Raw genomic sequence first — 23054 nt, 5'->3', positions numbered from 1 at the left:
TCAAGATGAGCAGAGAAAATGATGGCTACTATGATCAATCTTGGATATCATCTGGAGTTAAGGCGTTTCTAAAGTAATGACCTCAAGTGACCCTGTAAAATAAACAGCCACATGTTAAATAAAATGTCATCTGCCCTCTTAGCTCTGATCTCTCCTGTGCATTTCTACAGCAGTATTAAAACAAAAAGACTGAAGAACAATGGCTATAATTTAAGAATTTGCTTCTATTGTGACCTCTCATAAGTTTTCAGTTTTCAACACATACATAATGCTTCGCGGGTATGACACTGGTAAATACCAGGGGCTGTGTGAACTTCACAATGAACAACTGTAACACAAAGATGCAAAAACTCTTAAAGTCGTACCTTTATTCTAAGTGCAGACTCATTGTGTGTGTGGGACTTGGACAGTTTCCTCATTATCTCCACGCCGCTTACAGGACCAGAGTTTGCTTCTTTTGGTGGGGGACGGCCGCATGCTCCCTCCAGCAACATGGTGTGTTCACTCACTGTGGCTTCACAAGAATTAGATAAAATAAAACTCCTCGAATAACTATATGACTACTGCAAAAATAAAATCCATTTTAAAAACTAAACATTTAATACATATAGTAAGTATAGTCAGAAAGCCATAAGTGTACTAAAAAACATAAGTTCCCACCTGCGTCAAATTCAAATTCAGCTCCATCCGCACTGGTGTCACTCTGCAGCGCAGCACCATTGTCCAAGCCCAAGATAGTTTCGCCCAAACTCTGCTGAGGCTCCTTTGGTTTAGTGAGCTGATTTGGCCTCATAAGACCTATAGCTTTGAAGCCCTGGGTAACAACAATGAATTTCATCCATTGTCGAGCCAAAGCAACAAGACCCTTTTTTAGAGTCACGAGTGCTGGAACCCCGTCATTCTGGGATGAAAAGGAGAAAGGGCAGTTCTGGATAAAAGCCGTGGGTGATAAACAAATTGAAGTAGTACAGTAGAGTCGAGAGGACCACTTAAAATCATACATCATAAACTTCAGCAACCATTTTACAGTACGAGTAAAATTCAGTGGACTCCCAACAAATAGATATGATAAAAAAGAATTGCCTCAGAGGCTTCACACTGACCATGGTAGCCTCCTCAATGACAGAGTAGTCAGCCTGCTGCAGATAGCGATGAAGGATGTTACAAAGCATACAGGAGGGATTCTCATGCAGGTACCGAGCTCGTTTAGTCACTCGGTTGTACTTGCTTCGGATGGGGATGTGGATGCTCTTTTTCTGTTATGGGTGATAAAACAAAGGAAAATGTCCAACTAAAGCTCAGGAAGTCAAATAAAGTTATTGTATGCTAATGAATTCTTAAAATTTTAGAGTCTGACAAAAATGCTTTGGTTAAATCTTGATTTCTTAAAGAAATCATAGTATATTGTACATGTAATATGTGCCACAAATGCACTGCTTACTTCTAGAGCTTCTGTCATGATGCAACCCATCACAGCACACACTCGGAGTGTGCCCTCCATCTCCAGTTTCCTCAGAGAAGATTTGAGTTGGTCAATGGGAACCAACCAGGCTCCAATGGCAGGTGTGGCTGTGCTCAACAGATTCAGCTGCCTGTAAACAAATGTCATATCCTCAGTCAAAGAAAACAGATTAGTGGGAATTAAGAAAAAAAAATGTAGTCTTTTTCTACCAAAGACAACCCAGGAACATGATTTATTTATTGGGTTAAGTGAGCTTAGCTTTAGTCAGAATATACCTTGAGGTTTGATCAGTTTTATGACTAAGGGGGTAATAGGTCTGCATCACCAGTAAAGCTGACAGGGTTTGACTACCATTGCGATAGGCACACAAGAGATGATTCATATTTAAAAACTATTTTCCAAAGACTACTACAAGGCCATTTTTTTTCTACAATTGGTCAGACTTTGAAATCATCCATTAACATATCCTGTTTCTATGCAAAAAGGAGGCTGCACAGGTTGCCATGGTTTTGGTTTTGTTTATTTTGTTCTTGGTAAATGGGTCTAAAATCTGTATAGTGCTTGTCTAACAGAATCTTTTGAGTTCTTAGAACCTTTTATACACCACAGGTCCCATTCACACCGCATTCACAAACTGATGGCAAAGGATGATAGGTAATGTGTCCATCACTAATAACTGATCCATTCATACACACTTACTGTGTTTACATGGACAAGAGCATCCAAGTTTCTGTCAGGTTTTACGAGTATCCCGGTTTCTGTTTGTGCATGTATATGTTACCAGAAACAGGATATGCCAGTGTCCTGGTTTGACAACCTAGAGAACTCCAAAAGGAAACGGAATACTGTGCCATATATACACCTTATCCAGTTTTTTTTTTTTTTTTTTTACATTTGCAGACTACCTGTGCAGGTATGACTTTGATTTAACTGTTTATTTAACTTCAGATACTTTGAGATATTGGGGATGTGTAGCGGAGGGATAGCTGGTCCGCTTCTGCCCAGATAGAGTAAATGACAACCAGTCTGACATCCAGACAGTAATGATCTGTGAGTGTGGTTTACTGTGGAGGCAGAGAATAACTGCTCAGGCTACGAATTATGGAGAGGTCAAGGCTGAGTGAGCTGAAGTTGGATAAGGGCCACTCATTAAGCATCCCACTGCGTCTGACAACAGGTCTCTGAAATGAAGATGCAATACCTCTTTAGGTGTTCTTTTCAAACTAAAAGCTTGAGCGAGCAAATTTAAATAATGCTTTTATTCTGAAGCCTTTCTGGGTCCGTTATTTAGAAAGTTAAGTTACTTGTGGGATTGCTGAGCTCTTTCTTGGGTTCTCAGCTGAATTTTTGTAGCGACTGAAAATATTAATAATCGCCTTGTATTCATAAGACTTGGAACCATATCTTCAACATGATGTTGACATTTAATAGTGTTAAGTCCAAAATAACTCACAGTAGTCCTTTTTTCTCACATGTAAAAAATGCCACCATTTATGCTATAGATTTAAAAAGCCTGTGCTCATATGATACAGTGATCAGAAACCTACTAGTATTTCTCATGTATACTGGGACATGAATAACCAGGTTTCTCTGTGCACATGTAAACACAATTTCCAAAATATGATCAAAACCAGGATATGACTCAGAAACAGGATACTCAAGACCATGTAAACACAGTCATTCGCATGCCACCTTTACAGGGGCAGGAGCAGTTTTCAGTTCAATGCCTTGTCCAAGGACACTTAAAACACATAACCACAGGAGCTGAAGAATAAACCCCTGACTTTCTGGTTGAGAGATGACCTACTCTACTACTGAGCCACAACTGCAGGAGTTTTGGGAAAATCTTTATAGTGTATGAGGAGAAAACATTTACATGGCCTTGGGAGTCTCAATGGCCTTACAGGATGTGATAAACATACCTTGAGATGGCCTGTGAAGGCGAACGCACATTAGTTGGAGCAGCAAAACTGAACCAGATCTCTCTAATGGTCAACTTCATGCTACTGGAGTCAGGGGGAGGGGGCATGAGGGGGAGGTCTTTCTTCAGGTCGTCTGATTCCACCCCTTCATCCTACAGAGCAAAACATGGTTTCACATGTGGCTGAAACTAAAACACATGATAAACACACGGAAGTATTCATGTGTGGCAAAATGCAGAACTCTGCATGTTAAAAAGCTATACTCAGTTTTTAATGTATATCTACTAGAATGATCAGTGCTGAAATGTTACCTTCATAAAAAATAAAGATGTGGGGATTGAACAGAATTTCAACACCTGTATTATATGTAAATCCTTGATTGCAAGGTTAAGAAAATCTTCTTCTGGTCATTGAGATTGGTTAAAAAATCTAAGAGAAAACATGCTTTGCTGTTTGTGTGATTTGGATGAAGTGGAGTTACTTTTGTGCTGTACAACTTACCTGAGAGTTGTTGCTGTTCAAAGAAAAAGCTTATCAAAAACCTGAAATATTGTGGTGGCCTGATATTTTCTTACATTTTTTCATCATTTTTCTTATGTTACATGAATCTATGAACTCTGATTATGGACAATTTTTAATTTATGGTTCCAAGTAAGCCCATGTGGGCTTGGCAAGTAAATTATGTATGATACAATAATGAAATCTAAAACTTCAAACTTCAAACTAACCTTAAATGGGCAAGGGTCCAACTTAGATTGGGCCCTTAGACTTGAAAAAAGTAGTGAATTTTGTATGTTGTCAATATTAAGATGCAGCTGTAGAAAATAAAGTAACAGATAATCCACAATCTCAGGTAAGATTGATAATGCTTTTGAACTTTCTCAGCAGAGAGATGAAAAGGCTTGTCTTAAGTAACATCTGAACACATAAAGCAATGTGCAGATAAAATGAAAGAGAAAGAAACAAATGAAGAGTTCAAATTCTGTGACAAGCTCTGATACTATGATAATTCTGATACTAAGTGCCCTTGAATATAAAACATTAAGGTTTCTACAGCATATTCTGAATATGTAAAATACGATAACCTTAAGGAGAGTTTATTTGGCAAAGGAATCATTTCTCACCTGGTCATCAGAGTCCGAGTGGTCATTGACATCGGAGGTAGGGCTGATGGTATCATTTGGTAGGTTGTCATCAGAGACATCAGTGCTGTACCCACTGCCGGTCTGTGAGCCTGTAGAACCATTTGACTTAGACATTCCTGTCCTACCACCAGTGTCTGAGCGCCCCATCACACCAAATGCATTGTAAAGAATGGCTCCTGACTGACGCCCCCCTGCAGCACAAAATATAGTTCATTTAAATATCTGTAAAAATACTCTTTACAGCCATATTAGGATTTTTTCTCCATTTTCCTCAATGGCAGTCACAACTCCTTTGACTTTGGGATGCTCTACCTTTGACCGTGAGGTTTTCTATGCCACATTCAAACATGATCCAACCCCATTTCTCAAGAGATGAAGTGGAACGGCCAAGATCCCCTGCTGTGGCTTGAGCATCAGTTTCATCCACCAGTGAAAACTCTTCCATATCCTCCAGGCCAAACAGCACTTTAGATTTCTCAAATGGTATTGCTGTGATAGCACATGTACCAATGTCTATAAAAGAAGAATAAACAATGAAATTGATTAAAATCAGAAAGAAACACACTCCGTGATACATAAAAATAAAACAGAAAGATCCAGAAGAAGATCATTCAACACAATGACATGTTGTACAAAATGCACAAGAAGTCTGGGGGCTTTCATTCTTTTGCCTGGTTTTCATCCTGTTGACCAGGTAAAGACTCATTGCTTTTTTGTATGTCCCCCTGGTATGCTTAATATGTGTACCAAATGATGATTGGTACACATCAAACATGTTCACACATGTTCAAAAACCCACAAAATCGAGCTATTTTTTCCAAAATGGCTGACTTCCTGTTGGGAATTTAGTAGGACTAAAACTGGCTTTTTTAAGGGTCTCAGGATGCAAGATATGCCTACAAAATGTCCTATTTATTGGTAAAACTTAATCCTGAGGCTGCCAGTTTGAAAGCGGTTTGGGGAGGTGGGTTGCTGTGAGGTGAATTTTCTCCCCCTCTATTAGAGACCCACAAATTTTCACCAGGCATCTGCCTGCCAAGTTTGGTAAGTTATTAAGCATGTTTAGGAAATATGGAGATGGAAAGAATCCTTAAGATTTCAATAGGGACCTCACATCCTTGATACTCAGGCCCAGAATAAATCTGAAGTCAAAATCAACTGATTATGGTACGCTTGTGGTTCTATGTGTGTTTTAATCCAAACATCCCTGTTCTCTGCTGTAACTGGCAGCAGGTGGCAGTAGACACAGCAGTCTATCACCGCTGTTATGGCCACCAAAATGCCCATAAATCAGCCGTAGGATTTGTCTATATAAACAAGTAAAAGTTAAGGGAGCCATTTAAAAAAAAAAGGGTTAAACAATATCATCACACCCAAGACTAACCTGTAGAGTCGAGGCCGCGCAGCTGGCTGTGGATACGGTGGATATTAAGCCTAGCAGCAATTTCTTTGCCTTTCTCGATGCCAGCATTGGAGCGCAATGAGCCAGATGACTGAGGCTGCATCTTGGTGGCTGAGGCGTACTTCTCCAACATGACTGAAGGTCTCCCATGTTCTGTGGTGTTTGGTGTCTCCTCTACAATACCCCTTACAGAAGCAAAAGGTAAATGATTGAGCAGCTGTCATGAGGTTCAAAATTAAAATGAAAAGTCTAATTTAAAAATTAAAACACATAACAGAAATGCATTTTAATTTTCCCAAAAAATGATGCATTTTTTGACTCAAATAAAATTAAAATTCAGTTCAATTTTCATTTAATTTTCATCTTCAGGCATGCAATTTCCATAATTCAACTGAAAAAGAAAGGGACAATTTATTTTTAATTTTCAGAAAAGGATACACTAAATAACGCTCATAACTCAAATAGTAAATGCATTATTAGAAATGCTTTTTCATGTTTCACAATGTGTGCATTTTTGACTCAAAAATGAAAAAAATATTTAGTTACTGTTTTTGTAAGTTAATTTTCATATTCAATTTGCAAAATTACATTGGCATTATTCGAATGAAATAGAAACAGACATTTTTAATTTTTAGAAAATTCTCTATTATTTTGCTCTCATTATTGAAATTAAAAGTCTAATTTGAAAATTAAAAGGAAATAACAGCAGTGCTTTTTCATTTTTTTGAAAATATGTGCTTATTTGCCACTCTGTTTCATTTCAAGACCATTTTGTTGCTACACTGTGTCATCTTGTTTGTCCAGTTCTTTTGTCTTTCAGCTCTTATCTCTTTATTTTGTTACTTATATTATTATTATTTATTTGTTTGTTTTCTCTCCTCATTTTTCCCCTGTTCAATTTCTTTTTTCCTCTGTCAAACTGTAGTGTCTTTTTAAATGTTTGTTAGATGTATATAATTTTGTAAATCACCTTTGTTGTGCATGTTTGTATGCACTTATTGGTGAATACATTTTAGATTAAAAAAATAATATTTAATTATTCAATTTTTGTTTTTAATTTTCATCTGCACTTTGCAAAAAACAAAAACTGATGATTTATGAATAGAACATTAAAATAGAACCAAATTATTTTTGTGTGCAAAGAAAACCAATCTTATAAACTTGGGTCTCAAAGTTTTAACCAAAAGGCAACTTCAATCACCATGACCGTGGCTAAAACCTTCACAGATATGTGCAATTTGTGATAGAAACCCTTCAAAAGAATACATGCTGTGCATCTACACAACAGGACAAAAATTTAAGTATCAGCAGGCATTCTATGTACAGCAAAGATATTTGCACATGGCAAAGTTACTTAAAAAATACTGGTCATTTTAGGCACACATACACAACAACAAAAGGAGTATTTGAGGCCATACCTGTTCATTCTAAACTGGGTAGCGATCCTGTCAAAGCACAGTGCCACAAGAGACACATGTGTGACACACTTACTGGAGCAAGATGGTGACCCCTCCTCTACAGAGGCCTGCAGGAGGCAAAGATTCACCTGCAGAAAAATAGGACAAGGCATAACCACTTTTGCTTGGAGAGAAGACAATGGGCCCCTTGAATGAACTACTTATACATTAAAAAATTGGTATTAACGGGTTCCCTAGGGAAACACAGACATCCTGTGCAATTATTACAAATTTCCAGAGGTCTCTAGGTAATTCTAGTCTTGTGCAGATAGGACAGAAGACTGTTAGATTGATTCACTATTACACCATAAACTATAAAGTTTTGGTGTGCAGGGGCTCTTATTAAAATTCACTGTAATAATAGAAACAAATGAATGGTTCAGAAAGCTGGGGCTATGTGCAGCTTTACAAGTTAAAACACCTTCATTGTGCTATGCAATATTAGGCTAAAAAAAGTGTCTAAATGTAAATTGATCCACAGCATTGCTCATGATTCTGTGCCTGTTATTGAACCTTTCTCAGCCAGACCAGAGTAACTCTAATGGTCTCGTTATTAGAGGTCATGGGTCTTGCCTTGGGGATGGAGACGTTGGCCTGGAGGCCCTTGATTTTCACATTATCTGGTTTGATAGACAGGTCTGTCTGGCCATGTGAGATGTTCAGGGATCCAGGGGTTGTGCCCTCTGTCTTGGACAGCTTGTGCTCCTGCTTTCCTGTTTGGCTCTGTGTATATCCAGATCCAAAAGAGAGAGATGTCAGTCATTAGGCCACACAGTCACTTTTTAATTGGAAGTCTAATAAATAAACTTAAGAAAATCAACACTTTTTTGACACTTAAATAACAATCAACTAATGTTAATCAAATAGATAACTAAAGCCAATGTCATTTAAAACTTCTAACATGATTGTTAAAACTTCAACTAATAGGCAGTTATAGTTCTGTACCAAGATTTGTTGAACTTACAGACTCAGTGACAGTGGACTTGCTGATTTGATAGGCTTCATTGAGGACTTTCCCATGCAGGTCATCCAGAATTGCTGCAGGATGACGGATACCGACAAAATGGACCGTGGATTCAATATACCTAAAGAGATTAAACAAGTAAAGAGCAAAAAACGGCGTTATGTCTGTGATGTTTGGCTGTATTTTAAAATACACAGACTCAGCACACCCATTTACTTAGTGTAATGAAGTTTACAATGTCTCCACTTTCAGTCTTAAAACTTCTTAAACTTTTAGTTACAGTGAAGCCATTTCCACATTTGACAGACCATTAGCAAAGTGCTCGAAAGACTGTTGTAATTAAGTGCTATCAGACTCACTATCGAACTGAGGATTCATACTCACTGACACCCAAAACAGAGAGCAAACTCTGAGGCAATATTGGTACAATTTTAAATCCAAGATGCAATTTGAAGAGGGAAAAAAGGGGACATATTTTACACCTTTAAGACAAGTTTATATTGGTCTCAGAGGTCCCCAAAACATGCCTGTGAAGTCTGCTGCAGAAAAAAAACTCCAGTACTGGATTTTTGTATGTCTAAAAACCCCTCTGTTTAAGCCCTGCTCAGAACAAGTTGTTTCTGTGTCTGTGGCTTTAAATGTTACTGAGCTGTCTGACTCTGCCCCTGACCACACCCCTCTCAGGAAATGGATGTGGCACAAGCGGCAACCTCTGTTCCTGAAAAATGAAGCCAATGCGGAAGTGCAAAAAATTTCAATACCGCAAGTGTCCACTTGAGGCTGGCTGCTGCAGCACTGGAAGTCCCGTCTGGACACCTGTTAAACAGCCAGTTTTTACACTACAAATAAACTGGTTTACAGCCTGGTTCAAAAGACAAACGTGTCTCATTAGCTAGTGTCTTATTGTGCTCTCACTGTACAGGGGGGAGAATTTTTTTTGTACCATGATCGTTTGGATTATATTTAGGACAAACCTCACTTCACGCTGATTTGATGGACAGATAGCTCGACAGGCAGAAGCTATGCTTCCGTCAACCAGAATGCTAGCTAGCTAGCTGACAGGAAGTCCCACTTAGTGGGCAGGCCATTAGGTTGATCCAAAGTTCAGTTGAGACCGCGATTTCAATATGGAAGCCTCCGCGGATTGGCTTCAAGAGCTGTTTGAGTCCACCTATTGTGAGCAGACGGCTGACGTCACACGGGGTTTGTCCAATTCTTTCTACAGTCTATGATATGGCACTCCTGATGTTACAATGTTATTTAACAGACTTTTAAGCAAAGTTAAGGACCAGCATCTCAGCTGGTAGTTGAGAGGAAGATCAGGAAACGAGGGCGGATCTTTCTTCCAAGAAGGGAGGACCAACTGAACCTGGGGGCGGTGCTAACTCCCCACATGACATCATGGGGGGGAAACCTTAGAACTGCTTGTTTCAGCACACATATTCTGAAAAGTGGAGCGTGGGGGGGGGGGGTGTTCTGATTCTTGAGGGGATTGTGGACAGGCCAACGGCACATATATTTGTTAGAAAAGCCTGAAAAAGTGACTTTTGCATAATATGTCCCCTTAAAGGTTGAATCATGTAAGTTTTAGTGACAGGCTAAAAATAACTTGCCACTGAGAATGCATGCTATGGGAAAGCTGATCAACAACCTGGTCAACAGGGAATTGAATATTGGGTTGAAAGGGCAACTTAGTGGGGCTGCACAGCAGTGCAGGTGTTAGTGCTAGGCAACTAGCACTGTTGCCTCACAGCAACAAGGTCCCTGGTTCGCTTCTCAGTCAGGGCCTTTCTGTGCAGAGTTTTCAAGTTCTCCCTGTGCATGTGTGGGTTCTCTCCAGGTACTCCGGCTTCATCCCACCACCAAAAACATGCTCATTAGGTTAACTGGTGACTCTAAATTTGGCCGTATATGTTAATGTGAGCATGCCTGGTTGTCTGTCTCTATATATCAGGCCTGCGATTGGCTGGCGACCAGTCCAGGGTGTACCCCGCCTCTCACCCAATGACAGCCGAGAAAGGCTCCAGCCCGCCCCCGCAGTAAAGAAAAAGGATGGATGACTTAGTTGATACAACAGCATGACATAAATATATAATTTACTTTAATCTAAATAACTTATCAGGCTAATTTGTATCCATATAACTTTAATTTGAATCTAAATAGCTTTTAATAACTTTAACTTAATAATTTTATCTCAATAACTCCATCAGGACCTACTTATAGCTAAAACAACAAATGGTTCTGTAAAGATGGTTCCTACCTGTCCAGGGATTCAGCCACGAGGGGCGTCAGCACCACATTGATGGCCCCCTTCACTTCAACGATGGCAGTTGTCCTGGTCTGAGCTAAAGGCTGCTCCAGAGTCCAGTCATCCGTTGTTGTATCCTCATCCGTGTTCTCCATGGCTCTCTTGTCCAGTGGAGTATATGGTGTACTGCAGAAGAACAACGAGAAAATATCTAATTGTGTGTTCAAATGAATAATGGCTACAAAGGATGGACTGCCACATGAAATGACTCTTACACAAAATTTGGTCTGTACATTACCTATTGTTTTCTCCCATGAACTGAACTCCTCTGTCCAATAGAGAGCTAGCAGAGAGACCCTGCTTTATCACCTGAATGTTAAGAGAAAACTGGTGAACTACATTATAAAAGGACATGTACCATTAAACCACATTAAATGTTGAATTACAGTATCAGATGCTTAAGGTGTCAAAACCCTGCATAGTGCAGAAAAAAGTTATTAATCAAAGACCTTAAAGCTGGGAACAGAAAGCTGGTCAAAGGATGTGGAGCTCTCTTCGCTGGTGGGTGTGTCCAAATCTAGGGGGCGATGGAGTGAGGACTTTGAGGTTCTCTTATTGGTGGGCTGCTTGACGGACCAATTTGAGACCTAAAAATGGTCGAGAGAAAAATGTCTGATTGGATAAAACTGGGTCTACATAGTAAAACATATTAAAAAGGCAATATCAAATCTAATTTTAAGCAGCAAAAAAACGAATAAATATATAACCACACAAATGAACACATAGTATATGTAATGTATTTGTTCTGTTCAATGGAGTACCATGGATTTTACAAGTAATAATGTGCAAGACATTGCCTGGTAATGGGCTAGATAATTCTGGTAGCACGCCATGACATGAGGCTGGCGGGTCACAGGCCCTGGTTCAGCAGTCTTCTCCGCTTCCACTGAGCTCTCCTCCTCAGCAAGGGCAGAGACAAAGGAAGCTTGAGATGTGTGGCTAGGCAGGGGATGGGGTGGTAGAGGAGGCAGCATCGGGGGCAGGGGCAGAGGACGTGGCTCAGTGATCAGCTCTCCATTGAGCAGATAGGTAAGGGGACCTTCAACACTGTGGTAGATGGAGCTCCGACTGAGAGGGGTCAAAGTACAACACAAATACAGGAATTAAATATATGAAGGTAAATTAAAACAGTAATTGACGAAGATTAGTCAACATAAAAACGGGGCTTGACAGAATACATTGTAATTCTTGACTGTGTATAGTTTTAGGTTTAATTGTTAGGATTCCACAGGTCTGTCATTCTGGAACCTTTTATCATACACCTGTTTGTGTGGAGGCTGCATCAATCAAAAGCATCCCACAATCAGTGGTCTCACATTAATCATGGCAGTAAATTGCTCCCTATGGAACAAACATCTAATATGCTACACCCTTTCCAAGATCACATTCACGATCATGATCAAATTAATGTTTAAAAAAAGCAACTGTGAGGTTTCTTTTGAGAAAGCTGCTCGGCACGATGAATTCGAACATTTGGTATTAAACATTGAATGTCCCAACACTGCTTATGTAAAATTGCAATCTGCTGTTTTACAATCAAAGTTGTTATTAAGATCCATGATAAGTAATTACTGCATTTTTTGTATTCCAATCCTCAAAGATTTCCTATCTAACTGTTAAGAGCTTGCTATTAGAAAAATAATGAACTATTTTTGTTTTTACCTCCAGCTACAATAAAACATTAATTTAATCATTCTGTTAAAAAGAAGTTAGGTTTGTGATAAGTGCGAGGAATTTTGAGAACCAAACATAAAGGTGCATCTCAATAAATTAGAATATGATCAAAAAGTTGATTCATTTCAGTAATTCAATTCAAAAAAATCAATTCATTTCTTTTAAGTTTTATGATTATGGCTTACATATAATGAAAACCCAAAATTCAGTATCTCAGAAAATTAGAATATTGTGAAAAATATCAATATTGGAGACTCATTGTGTCACACTCTAATCAGCTAATTAACCCAAAACCCTTGCAAAGGTTTCCTGAGCCTTTAAATGTTCTCTTAGCGTGGATCAGTAGCCTACACAATCATAGGGAAGACTGCTGATTTGACAGATGTCCAGAAGACGATCACAGACACCCCGCACAAGACACCAAAGGTCACTGCTAAAGAAGCTAGCTGTTCACAGAGGACTGTATCCAAACACATTAATAGAAAGTTGAATTGAAGGAAGAAATGTCATAAAAAGGTGCACAAGCAATTAGAGGTGGGAGATAAAATTCAATTCTTAGATGCATCGTGATGTGGAAGTGGAAGATTCTGAATTCATTTATAAAGGTACAATAATCGCTAATTGATAATAACTGATTATTCAAATATTTAATACTGTGGAATAGCAGGAAGGTGGAACTCTGATATGCAGGACATAATAGCAAGATTTAGATAACCAGTTGTTCATCTGTGAAAAACAACATTTTTATGTTTGTAATTTCAAAAATGGTACAAGGAAAGAATGCTGCTACCTTTGGTTCTGTGCAATTGTAAATTTTTAGTTTACACACATCTTCCATTAGAGGATAGTGGAAATTGTATTAATCTCTTTTTTCTTAACGAAAATGTAATGTTATAATGTTTGACAAGGTGAGAACAACAGAAATGTAAGAAAAAATCAAAATGTAAGATGCATCAAAATGCATCAATAATGGATTAAGAATCGAATTGTTAGGTGCTTAAAGATTCCCACCTCTACAAGCAATAGGGATAACCACAGCCTTCAGAGGATTGTTAAACAAAGCCCATTCAAGAATTTAGGGGAGCTACACAAGGAGTGGACTGCTGCTGGTGTCAGTGTATCCAGAGCCACCATACACAGACGGATCAGAACATGGACAACAACTGTCACATTCCTTGTGTCGAGCCAATCTAAAACCAGAGACAACGTCAAAGATGTCTCAACCGGGCTAAGGACAAAAAGGACTGGACTGTTTCTCAGTGGTCCAAAGTTCTGTTGTCAGTTGAAAGTAAATTTTGAATTTCATTGGAAATCAAGGTCCCAGGGTGTGGAGGAAGAAACCATTAACGGCCTCCATGCCATGCCACATTACTGCAGTCATTCATGCAAAAGGAACCCTGACCAAGTATAGAGTGCTGTACATGCTCATACTTTTCAGTAGTCCAACATTTCTATGTTAAAAATCCTTTTTTTATTGGTTCAAAGTACTATTCTAATTTTCTAAGATACTGAATTTTGGGTTTTCATTAGCTGTACGCCATAACCACCAACATTTAAAGAAATAGACACTAAAAATATAACAGTCTATGTGCCATGAATCTATATATGAGTTCACTTTTTGAATTGAATTACTGAAATAAATACATTTTTTGATGACATTCTAATCTATTAAGATGCACATGCATATCTTATCCATCAGAAACACTTCAAAACAGCCCCTTTGACATTACTTAAAAGGATAACACTGCAAGCAGTCTTGCAAGGTCAGAACTTGCTAGCAGTTCATTTATTCATCTGATGGTAGAGATGAGAAAAAGAGTCTTTGATGTTACTCTGAGCTCCCTCTCTGTCTGTCTGACTCTGCCGTCACCTTAATCCTATGCTTAACCTTGTACTCAATCTGACCAACCATCCAGTCTCTGCTCAAAGTTTGACACCCTTTCACTTTGAGAATTTTTATGAGACCTGTAAGAGCATTTACATCAAAAGCTGACCTGTAGTTCTCCATGTGATATGGGGGCTGCTGAGGCTGCTGCATCTGTTGCCTCCTCTTCTTCTTGCGACCTGGGTATGTTCCAGGACCCTCGTCAGCACTACTTATTGGCTCAAAGTCCTCAGCTGCAGAGAAGTAGGCCTCGCTGTCAGCCACGGACATGCTGGAGTCAGCAGAGCGGTATTGGTGGAAGGTGTTAGAGTCTGCAGAAGGTGTGAAGGGAAAAGAGCCGTAGCTTCTACGCTGACGTGGTGAATCCAGGACATTCTCATCACTTCGGGAGACTTCACTGCTAAACTGGACACCGCCGGACAAAACTGGAGGAGGCTTGTCGGTGAAGACTGCAGCTGACAGACTTTTGGTACTGCCAAGTCGACCTGAGTGTACAGAGGACTGGCGCTTAAGGGGGGAGCAGAGTGGGGAGCGCACTGAAGAGCGATCCTGGGAGCTGTTGGGTGATACTGGGGAGACCTCTGGAACTTCCCCTAGGGTGCTGCAATCCAAAGAACCAAAATTAACATTTGGAAAAAAAAAAAAAAATCACAGTGTTATCAGTGTTGTCCTGGTTTTGCTGCATTCCAGCAGTTACTGCATGCTTTGGCAGCACCTATTTATGTGCTCACATTGACATGAAAAGGGTTTTATATAAAGAATAAGAAGAAACTTGACAACATTTAAAGCATTATCTTAAATATAACCTACTCAGCAGGGCTTCTTCCATTCATCGGAAACAAGCGTTCCTCTGTGCTTGGTGAGGGAGAGTCCCTTTCTCCAGCCAGAAGTGGTAATGCAGCACTAGAGGAACTATTTTCTTCAGAAGAGGAGGCAGAGCTGTGGGAGCGCTGGGGGACCTGGAGACTGAGGTGTTGCTGAACACGCCTCTCAGGGAGCTCAGGTGGCAGGCATGGCGAATGTGTGTCAGTCTTTAGCCCAACAACTCTCCCTAAGAAAGCAGTTATTTACAGATTATTAGGAGCCAGACAAGAAAACAGCAACAGCTTAATAATTTACAACATAACAGAAGGAAATCAACAATAAGATAAACTGAAAACTCCTAATATGGCTTAACAGCAACAGGTTCTGGTATTTACACTCATTGCTTTTCTTAACTGTTGATTTAAACATTTCCAAGAAACCCTGAAATGTGGACATTTACAGTATATTTACTATCTACTGATCTGTACCGTCAACTTTAGGTGTTTCCTTGGTAATAATCCACTCTCCAGGGTGTAGCAAAGATTGGCCATAAGACATATCTGACTCTGTGCTCGAAGAAGAAAAGGCAGACGAGGATGAAGGGGTGAGCTCCTCAAGTTTGAAGAAGTCGAGACCCATGTTAGTTCCTCCAAAGAACCTGCAGCCTCCAAGACAGCCACAGCGATTCCTACTGCGCTTGTTACGAATGCCTGCTTCTTCTGGCCACAGGAACCAGAGCCTAAGGAATAAATGATACCATGAAAGATGATAAAACTAATGGCAGCAGAACAATAATAATGGCAATAATGGGTCATCAGCGGCAGCAATAGGTGAAAAGAGGCAAGAATTGGTTTAGAAGTGGCAAAAACAGGCAGAAAAAGTGGTGGAAAGGATTTCAAATTGATAAAAATGGATTTAGTGTGGCAAAAATATATTCAAATTGGCAAAAGTGATTAAAATGGGCTAAAGCTTAGCAAAACTGGTGTAAAGTGGCAAAAAAAGGTCAAAAAAAGAGGCAAAAATAGGTTTAAATTATGCAGAAGTGGCAAATAATAGTAGCAAAATTGGCTGGGAAAAAAACAGTTTAAAAATATTCATAATTTTTTGAGGCATGTGGCGACCTCCTCTAAATGTCTCACGAGCTCCAAGGGGGTCCCGACCCCCAGGTTGAGAACCACTGTCTTAGTCTGCATAATAATCCAATAAAGATGTTTGAATTATGATACAGTTCCTGACACATTAATGCTTATTCTTTATCTCATAAGTCACATGCAGTACATTTAAAAAAAAAAAAAAAATTCATAAGTCATCTAACTGTGGGCTAAAACTTGGCAAATCAGATTTTTCAACAAAAAGGTACGCTTGACTTGGTAAACGTTTCTTTATATGCACTGTAACAGAACTTAGAAGAAAAGGAAAGAACATAAGACATCATGTCTATTTTACCTTTTAGTCTGAGCATCATGTAGCTCAAGAAAATGCCTCTGGACTTCACACTTGGCTGGGTGGTCAGCGGCCAGGGCAATGTCTGCTGTAATGAGGTTCAGGTTGACTGAACCCGCCTCCAGCCATATTGAGCGTCGCAGCAAAGGGGGCTGACCCAGACCTAATGGCTGACCCAGACCTTGACCCTGTCCAGATGGCTGCAGCCTTGCTGCCTCACTGTGCTGCTGCTGCTCTATGTACTGCCGGATGTTTATGTCTTGCACCACAGCGCTGATGCCCTCCCCCACTGCCTGGTTGTGTAGGTTACAGTTGGCAACCCGAATATTGGCTGTCTACATAGGGGAAAAGGAAGAAAACAAGTAGGACTTTTATAAAGCTGACAATCTTACTGCATATCACTAAACTATAATTTGGTTAAATGTGTTTAAAAGAACATTTTTACTAACTGTAGCACATTTATTGTGCACAGCTAATTACCTTGATGTTGGCAGCACAGCCATGCTCCACAATGAACAGGTCAACTCCATCCATCGCCAGACGTGTCATGGTGTATTTCAGCTCCTCTGAAGTTCGACAGTGACCTGGCAAGCAGCTCATCTGAAAAGTAATAATCATTTGGTGGCATAGGCATGTCAGTGATAGCAAGTTATCACTAATCTAGTCAGGTTTTGCCACACCAAGCCCCCCTATCTTCCCACCCGGCCCCAGAACATTACCAATTTCAGAAATATGCAGAGGAAAAAATAGTTTAATGCATATGAGGCAGCTTTTGTAAATTTCCTACAGCTATAAAAAAATAAAACAATTGAGATTGATAAAAAAATGTTTGAAACATTCATGCATTTTACAGAAATCCACCCATTAATAGCAAATATGCACGATACACATGCACATATTTTGAGTTCATTCTTGATTAAAACTATGGTTTTCTTTCAAACTCAAGCATTTTCCTGCCTGAGAATCAAATCTAAAGACTTTTTTCTTGCACGATTTTCTCCATTCAGAGTACACCAGTGATGGAGAACAGCTGTAATTTTCTCAACCGCCCCCTGGTGGTTGGCTACTGTGAAAGGACTGATCTTACTTTTAGAGGCTTAAAATGGCATATATTTGAAATAAAATATTCAAAATATGTTAATCAGACCAAAATGTCTCTTAATTTAAGTTTATCTGAAAGTCTGGCCCCCAAAGCATCCGTCACGGAAACCCTGGCCCTTGTACAAAAGTAGTTGATGGCCCCTAGCCTAGGGCAACAGCTGCCCAAACTGATGGTGATTCTCAAGCTAAGTTTTAAATAATATTAGAACTCAAAACACAAGAACTTAGTTACAAATTTTTGTTTTCCTTCAGAGTAATGTCATCTTATGTTGATGTAAGCTATGTACAGCTGCAGGATGTAGATTTAGGGTGCTTTCACATTAGGCCCAGTTGATTCAAACCGCGCCATGACACGATTCTTCCCCCTCCCCCTCCCCCTCTCCCACAGGTTTGCTTTCACACTAGCAATATTGAACTGTGCCCGGGCGCACTTGCATATTTACTCAGTTTGAAACAGCAGGTGGCAGTATGCACACAGCTGATTTACAACCCCGCAAAGGAGGAGAAAGAAGAAGAAGACTGTTTTTTTTTGTTTTGACCCGGCAAAAAATCCATCCTGCATCCATGGATGATTAAAATCAATAAGATGCCAGAAACTTCTCTCTTCCTATCTGCACATCTGCTACAGCTCAGAGGATTAAATGGGCTCGCGCTGTAAAGATACAGCGGTTTTTGAGGTGACAGGAGACTTTTATTGCCTTTGCACCTCCTCTCACTGACTCCAACTTGTGTTCATCTGTAAGGTGAGTCACAACAGATCATTTATTGACTGGATTCTGATGATTTCCGCCCTTTACTGAGGAAAAATGTGAACAAACTGCCGCGCTGTTTAAGTTTTTACGATGATGTTATAAAGCTGATATGACGCTCTGTCCCGTATCCGAGCACGGTTGCATTCACATCTCATCTGAAACATGCCAGAGTTCACTTGAATCGCGCCCGAGACCACCTCCCCAAGTGGGCCCGGGCCTGATGCCTGGGCGCGGTGTGTTTGCATTCACACTAACAAAACGAACCGAACTTTGGGCTCAAGTGCACTCGGATCCAGGACTGGGCCCCTAGTGTGAAAGCCATCTTATACTTGTGGTTAATTTTGTCTTGTTCCATTGTAAAAACTCTGCTTTTCAAAACAAAGGTATCATTGAGTCATGAATTATTTATTGCATGATGTCAATTCGGATTCATCCAATTTCTATCCATTATCTGCACCACTGCTCCAGGGTCGTGGATGTACTGGTACCAATCCCAGCTGTCACTGGACGAGATGGGGTTATACCCTGGACATGCTGTCATTCAATCAGAGGCGGCTAACATCTCAGGACAGACAATCAGGCATGCTCACACATAAAATGGAGCAAATTTAGGTGTTTCCAGCATTTTATTCTAACAGCAGCAACTAGGGTTCATCACCAGTCTTAAGTACTTAACTCATCATTGTCTTCTGTCTGATCAAGTTGGTGGCCCTCTTTGACCACATGTTATTCTAAATTTGCTCCCATCACACTTGTGTGATTACATTTATCAGAAAAGTTCTGGAAGTTACAGTCTCCACTATGCAACTCAGTCACTAAATTTATTTTTGCTATCTGGGCCAAAAGTCTGTCTTCAAATGGGTGAAAGGAGTTTCAGGTACGCTGCTCCTGCAGCCTGGAATCAGCTACAGGAGACTCTAAGTCTGCGGGAGCTGGTCTCTTTAAATGTTTTTTAAAGTAAATTAAGTGTTGGACGATGAGGCATCTGGCTGTAGATGTTTTGACTAATGGCTTATTATTAGGGCTGAGCACTTAATCGCAAATTAGATTAAATTACAATATGGCCTGCTGCAATTTCAAATTGCAGAAGTTGCAATATTTCTTTAACTTGAAATGCGTCAAAATGCCAGTTTAATAAATTCATTTTTGCTGCTGCAGAGATTTAATGCACATTATGCAAACATTCAAGTGTCATTTTTTTTTATAATGGTTTACAAAAATCCTCCTTTTTGTGTTTTCTTAAGATTTATTTTTGGCCTTTTTTGATAGGACAGTGGATAGAGTCAGAAACAGGGAAGAGAGCGGGGAGAAACATGCAGGAAATAATGCCACGGGCCAGATCCGAACCTGGGTCGCCTGTGCACATGGCACGCGCCCCAACCACTCGACCAACAGCGCGCCGACTCCTTTTTGTGTTTTATGTATGTTTTACTTCATCAAAATGAGTGACATAAAAATGATAATGCCCTTAAACAAAACAAATGATATCACATTTGCAGTACGAGCAAAAATAGTTAGCTCATTCTATCTAAAACTGATGAAGCCTAGCATTACATCACGAAAGTCATACCCCAGCTGTGATCAGCTGGTAGCCAGCCTCACCTCCTAGCTTAAAGCTTGTTGGACCCTCATATTCAGATTCCTGCTACTATGTATTAATTGCTTCAGAAATAATTTTGGAAATGTTTTCAATACACATGGTCTTATTTATGGAATTATTTATTGCTTGAATTTGTTGAAAAATACATAAGATTAATCCAAGAATAATCGCATATTAAATCGCAGTATTTGGGAAAAAATCCTGATTAGATTATTTTTGCAAATCATTCAGCCCTACTTATTATTATTATTAGTGTTTTATTTATTAGTGTTTGTAACTGTTCCATGTCTGTCACTCTGTGATTGTGCTGCTGCCTGTCTTGGCCAGGACACCCCTGTAAATAAGATTCTTGATCTCAATAAGGTTCTCTTGGTTAAATATATTTAAATAAATTTTAACTAGCCCAAGCCAATTCCAGACATCTACAACTAAAAAAAAGGAAAAACTCAGACCAAACATATCTTGTTTCCTGCCTATCTGTACCTTGGCATCGCAGATGCGACGGTCAACACCATGCTGGCAAATGACAGAGGGCTTGGGTTGTTCTAGCTGGAACTCTCTGGACACCCCATGGAAAAGGAAAGTCTCACCCCACTCAATTATGCTGGCCACCTGAAAAAAGGAATGAAAATACTGAAGTAATTTGGGTAAATAAAATAACATAACTCTATAAAATGTAAATGAGCAAGATACAATCAATAAAGTTCATGCAGGACTCTTTGGATCCTGCGTGAACAAGCAAGCTAAAGATATTTTGAATGATTTCTACCATTTACATTTCAAATACTTCTTTCCAAAGGTACAAACACAAAAATGCACACACCTGTGGCACAGTGACTCTGCCAGTGAGCCCCCCAGCCTGCATGTCAATGAGCCAGGCATACTCCAGGGTGTCACTGCCCAAGGGGAGGCCCTGAGCTGAGAACATGGCATGGGCTCTCATCTGCAGGCCAGACAGACCTAAGTGGCCGTCTCTCAACACCCCATCTGCAGTAGGACGCTGAGGAAAACATATATACACACATGTACAGAGACTTCATTTAATCTTGAATAACTGCTGTGCATAGTGTGAACCAATTCACAAAAAAAAATTAAAGCAATCTTTAGCTTAAGTGAAATGTTTTTATCTATCTTGCTGAAGGAGAAGGACAAGTGCTATGATTTCTATATCAGGGATTAGGGAAAGGATATTGATTCTGTGCTGCAAATAAGACCCAGCTCAGTGCTTAGAAATTCTTTGAGCTTCAAAAACATCTGAAAGTGCTCATGCAAAGACTGGCTGGAGAAAAGACTGTTTTACAGAATGCAACACTGCCCTGTCAGCTTTATTTAAAGTATCTTCTAAACACTAAGTCATCCCTCAATTACTACCTAAGAGAGGAGCTGTTTGTATATTAAGCTAACTTTTTCACTCATTAGGTGACGTTCACATACATGAAGTCTGCATCGCTCTAGCTCAGTGTTGCTCAACCCTGTTTAACCAAAGAGCCAAATTGTTGAAAAATACCTTTGCAAGAGCCACAATCTAAGAGGTAAAAAGGGGCCAAAATGGCTTGAAGTAGCAATAAAAATAAGTTGAAGGTGGCAAAAATGGTCCAAAAGTGGCAAAAAATGAGAGCGAAGTGACTAAAATGGGCAAAAAGCAATCAAGAGTGGCAAAATAGGGCAAAAAAATAGGAAGCAAGTGGTATTTAATTGCAAAAGGTAGCTTAAATGGGCAAAAATTTGTGAAAAAAGGGCAAAATGAGATAAAAGTGGCTAAAAGAAGATGCAAAAATGGGCCAAAAAACAGAGGAAGAAAGTGGTATCTAATGGCAAAAGGTAGCTTAAATGGGTGAAAAGTGGTGAAAAAAAATGGTCCAAAAGTGGCAAAAAGGTGGCAAAAAAATGAGAGAAAGCGACTAAAATGGCCAAAAAGCAATCAAGAGTGGCAAAATGGTGCAAAAAAGGAACCAAGTGGCAAAAGGCAACTTAAATGGTAGAAAAGTGGCAAAAAAATGGGAAAAATGGGAAAAAGTGGCAAAAAGAAGTGGCAAAAATGAGCAAAAAGTAGGAAAAAATTGGTATTTAATGGCAAAAGTAGCTTAATTGGGTGAAAAGTGGCAAAAAATGGGGAAAAAAAGGGACAATGAAGTTTGACAATTAAAGTCTCCTGTATAAGTCTGGGAAACAAACTGATTAATTTGATGAATTTCTGAGGTCAAAGTTTCGTTTTTCGAAGGTTTTCTAGGGGAATAATACGTCAAATTAAAACATAAAAGAGCCACAAATAATCGCAAAAAAGCCACAGGTTGAGTATCACTGTTCTAGCTGATTATGTTGCCATGCTTATCATTTTGAATTAAGATTGACCAAGTACTTTTCTACAGATGAAAATCCTATTTTTCAATTGACTGTACTGTGTGTAACCAAGATAAACAGTATAAATCAAACATAATATAGCTGTGTTTCTGACCTGGTAGTTGTCACTAACAAAGATGTGTATGGGAGACAGGAGCAGCTGAAGCATCGTCTCCTTGTAACCCTTTTTCATCTCGAAGCAAAGACGCTCCAAGAAGCCAGAAGGACCCTCAGGACCCTCACTGCTGCAATGCTGGAGTCAGTGACAGAAGAAAAGTGTAACATAAACAGGCATCAACACAAAAAGAAAGGTTTAGATAAAAAATATAATTCATTTGCAAGATGGGAAGAAAATGAGGGCAATAAAAGAGGACATAAATGTAAATATTTGTCCACATTAAACATTCTGCTAATGAAGTGCTGACTTTTTTCATTCCTTTCATGTAGAATATGTTTGAACTAAACTGGCATTGAACAGTTTTACCATTGGCAGTCGGCCGTGAACTTTGTAGAGATTGATGTTCACAGTGATGTCCCATGGGCGCAGGTCTAAGGGATGGATGTCAGATTTGTCCTTCTGTTCGCTGTCCTCCATTCCCAGAGGAGACCAACCGAGGCCAGAGGAGGTGGAGGTGGACAACACAGGGCTGGACACTGCCTCCTCAAAGTCTGTGTACATGTCATCCTCACCAAAGTAGTTTTCCTACAAAAAGGATCGAATAAGGGTCTGAAGCTTGTACTGGAGAAATCATATTTTCTCTTTACTGAGCTTTCTCTTTAATGTACTGAACTAAC

At 39.6% G+C, this 23054-nt stretch overlaps 1 protein-coding gene across 10 annotated transcripts in view; it reads right to left on the bottom strand.

Annotated features, from left to right (window-relative positions):
* The window catches only part of kiaa1109 (KIAA1109 ortholog), a 95714-nt gene that overhangs the window by 49254 nt on the left and 23406 nt on the right, over window positions 1-23054 (bottom strand). For 9 of the 10 annotated variants that reach the window (XM_041812476.1, XM_041812481.1, XM_041812483.1 and 6 more), the window contains exons 20-43: window positions 22744-22962; window positions 22375-22512; window positions 20743-20919; window positions 20403-20531; window positions 16947-17066; window positions 16470-16801; window positions 15512-15762; window positions 15030-15270; window positions 14329-14820; window positions 11458-11728; window positions 11110-11247; window positions 10899-10969; window positions 10613-10786; window positions 8353-8473; window positions 7962-8111; window positions 7350-7477; window positions 5914-6116; window positions 4842-5042; window positions 4509-4720; window positions 3385-3536; window positions 1442-1592; window positions 1104-1256; window positions 661-901; window positions 366-514 (exon numbers count right to left, since the gene is read on the bottom strand). In XM_041812476.1, coding sequence (XP_041668410.1) covers window positions 366-514; window positions 661-901; window positions 1104-1256; window positions 1442-1592; window positions 3385-3536; window positions 4509-4720; window positions 4842-5042; window positions 5914-6116; window positions 7350-7477; window positions 7962-8111; window positions 8353-8473; window positions 10613-10786; window positions 10899-10969; window positions 11110-11247; window positions 11458-11728; window positions 14329-14820; window positions 15030-15270; window positions 15512-15762; window positions 16470-16801; window positions 16947-17066; window positions 20403-20531; window positions 20743-20919; window positions 22375-22512; window positions 22744-22962 — 4614 coding nt within the window. The remainder of the gene's footprint in view (window positions 1-365; window positions 515-660; window positions 902-1103; window positions 1257-1441; window positions 1593-3384; window positions 3537-4508; window positions 4721-4841; window positions 5043-5913; window positions 6117-7349; window positions 7478-7961; window positions 8112-8352; window positions 8474-10612; window positions 10787-10898; window positions 10970-11109; window positions 11248-11457; window positions 11729-14328; window positions 14821-15029; window positions 15271-15511; window positions 15763-16469; window positions 16802-16946; window positions 17067-20402; window positions 20532-20742; window positions 20920-22374; window positions 22513-22743; window positions 22963-23054) is intronic. The other variant, XM_041812477.1, reaches the window with a different exon arrangement.

Source organism: Cheilinus undulatus, linkage group 18, assembly GCF_018320785.1.
Source record: "Cheilinus undulatus linkage group 18, ASM1832078v1, whole genome shotgun sequence".
Taxonomy (NCBI): domain Eukaryota; kingdom Metazoa; phylum Chordata; class Actinopteri; order Labriformes; family Labridae; genus Cheilinus; species Cheilinus undulatus.
The sequence above is the reverse complement of the archived record's forward strand: the minus strand, read 5'-3'. Positions and strand labels throughout refer to the sequence as shown.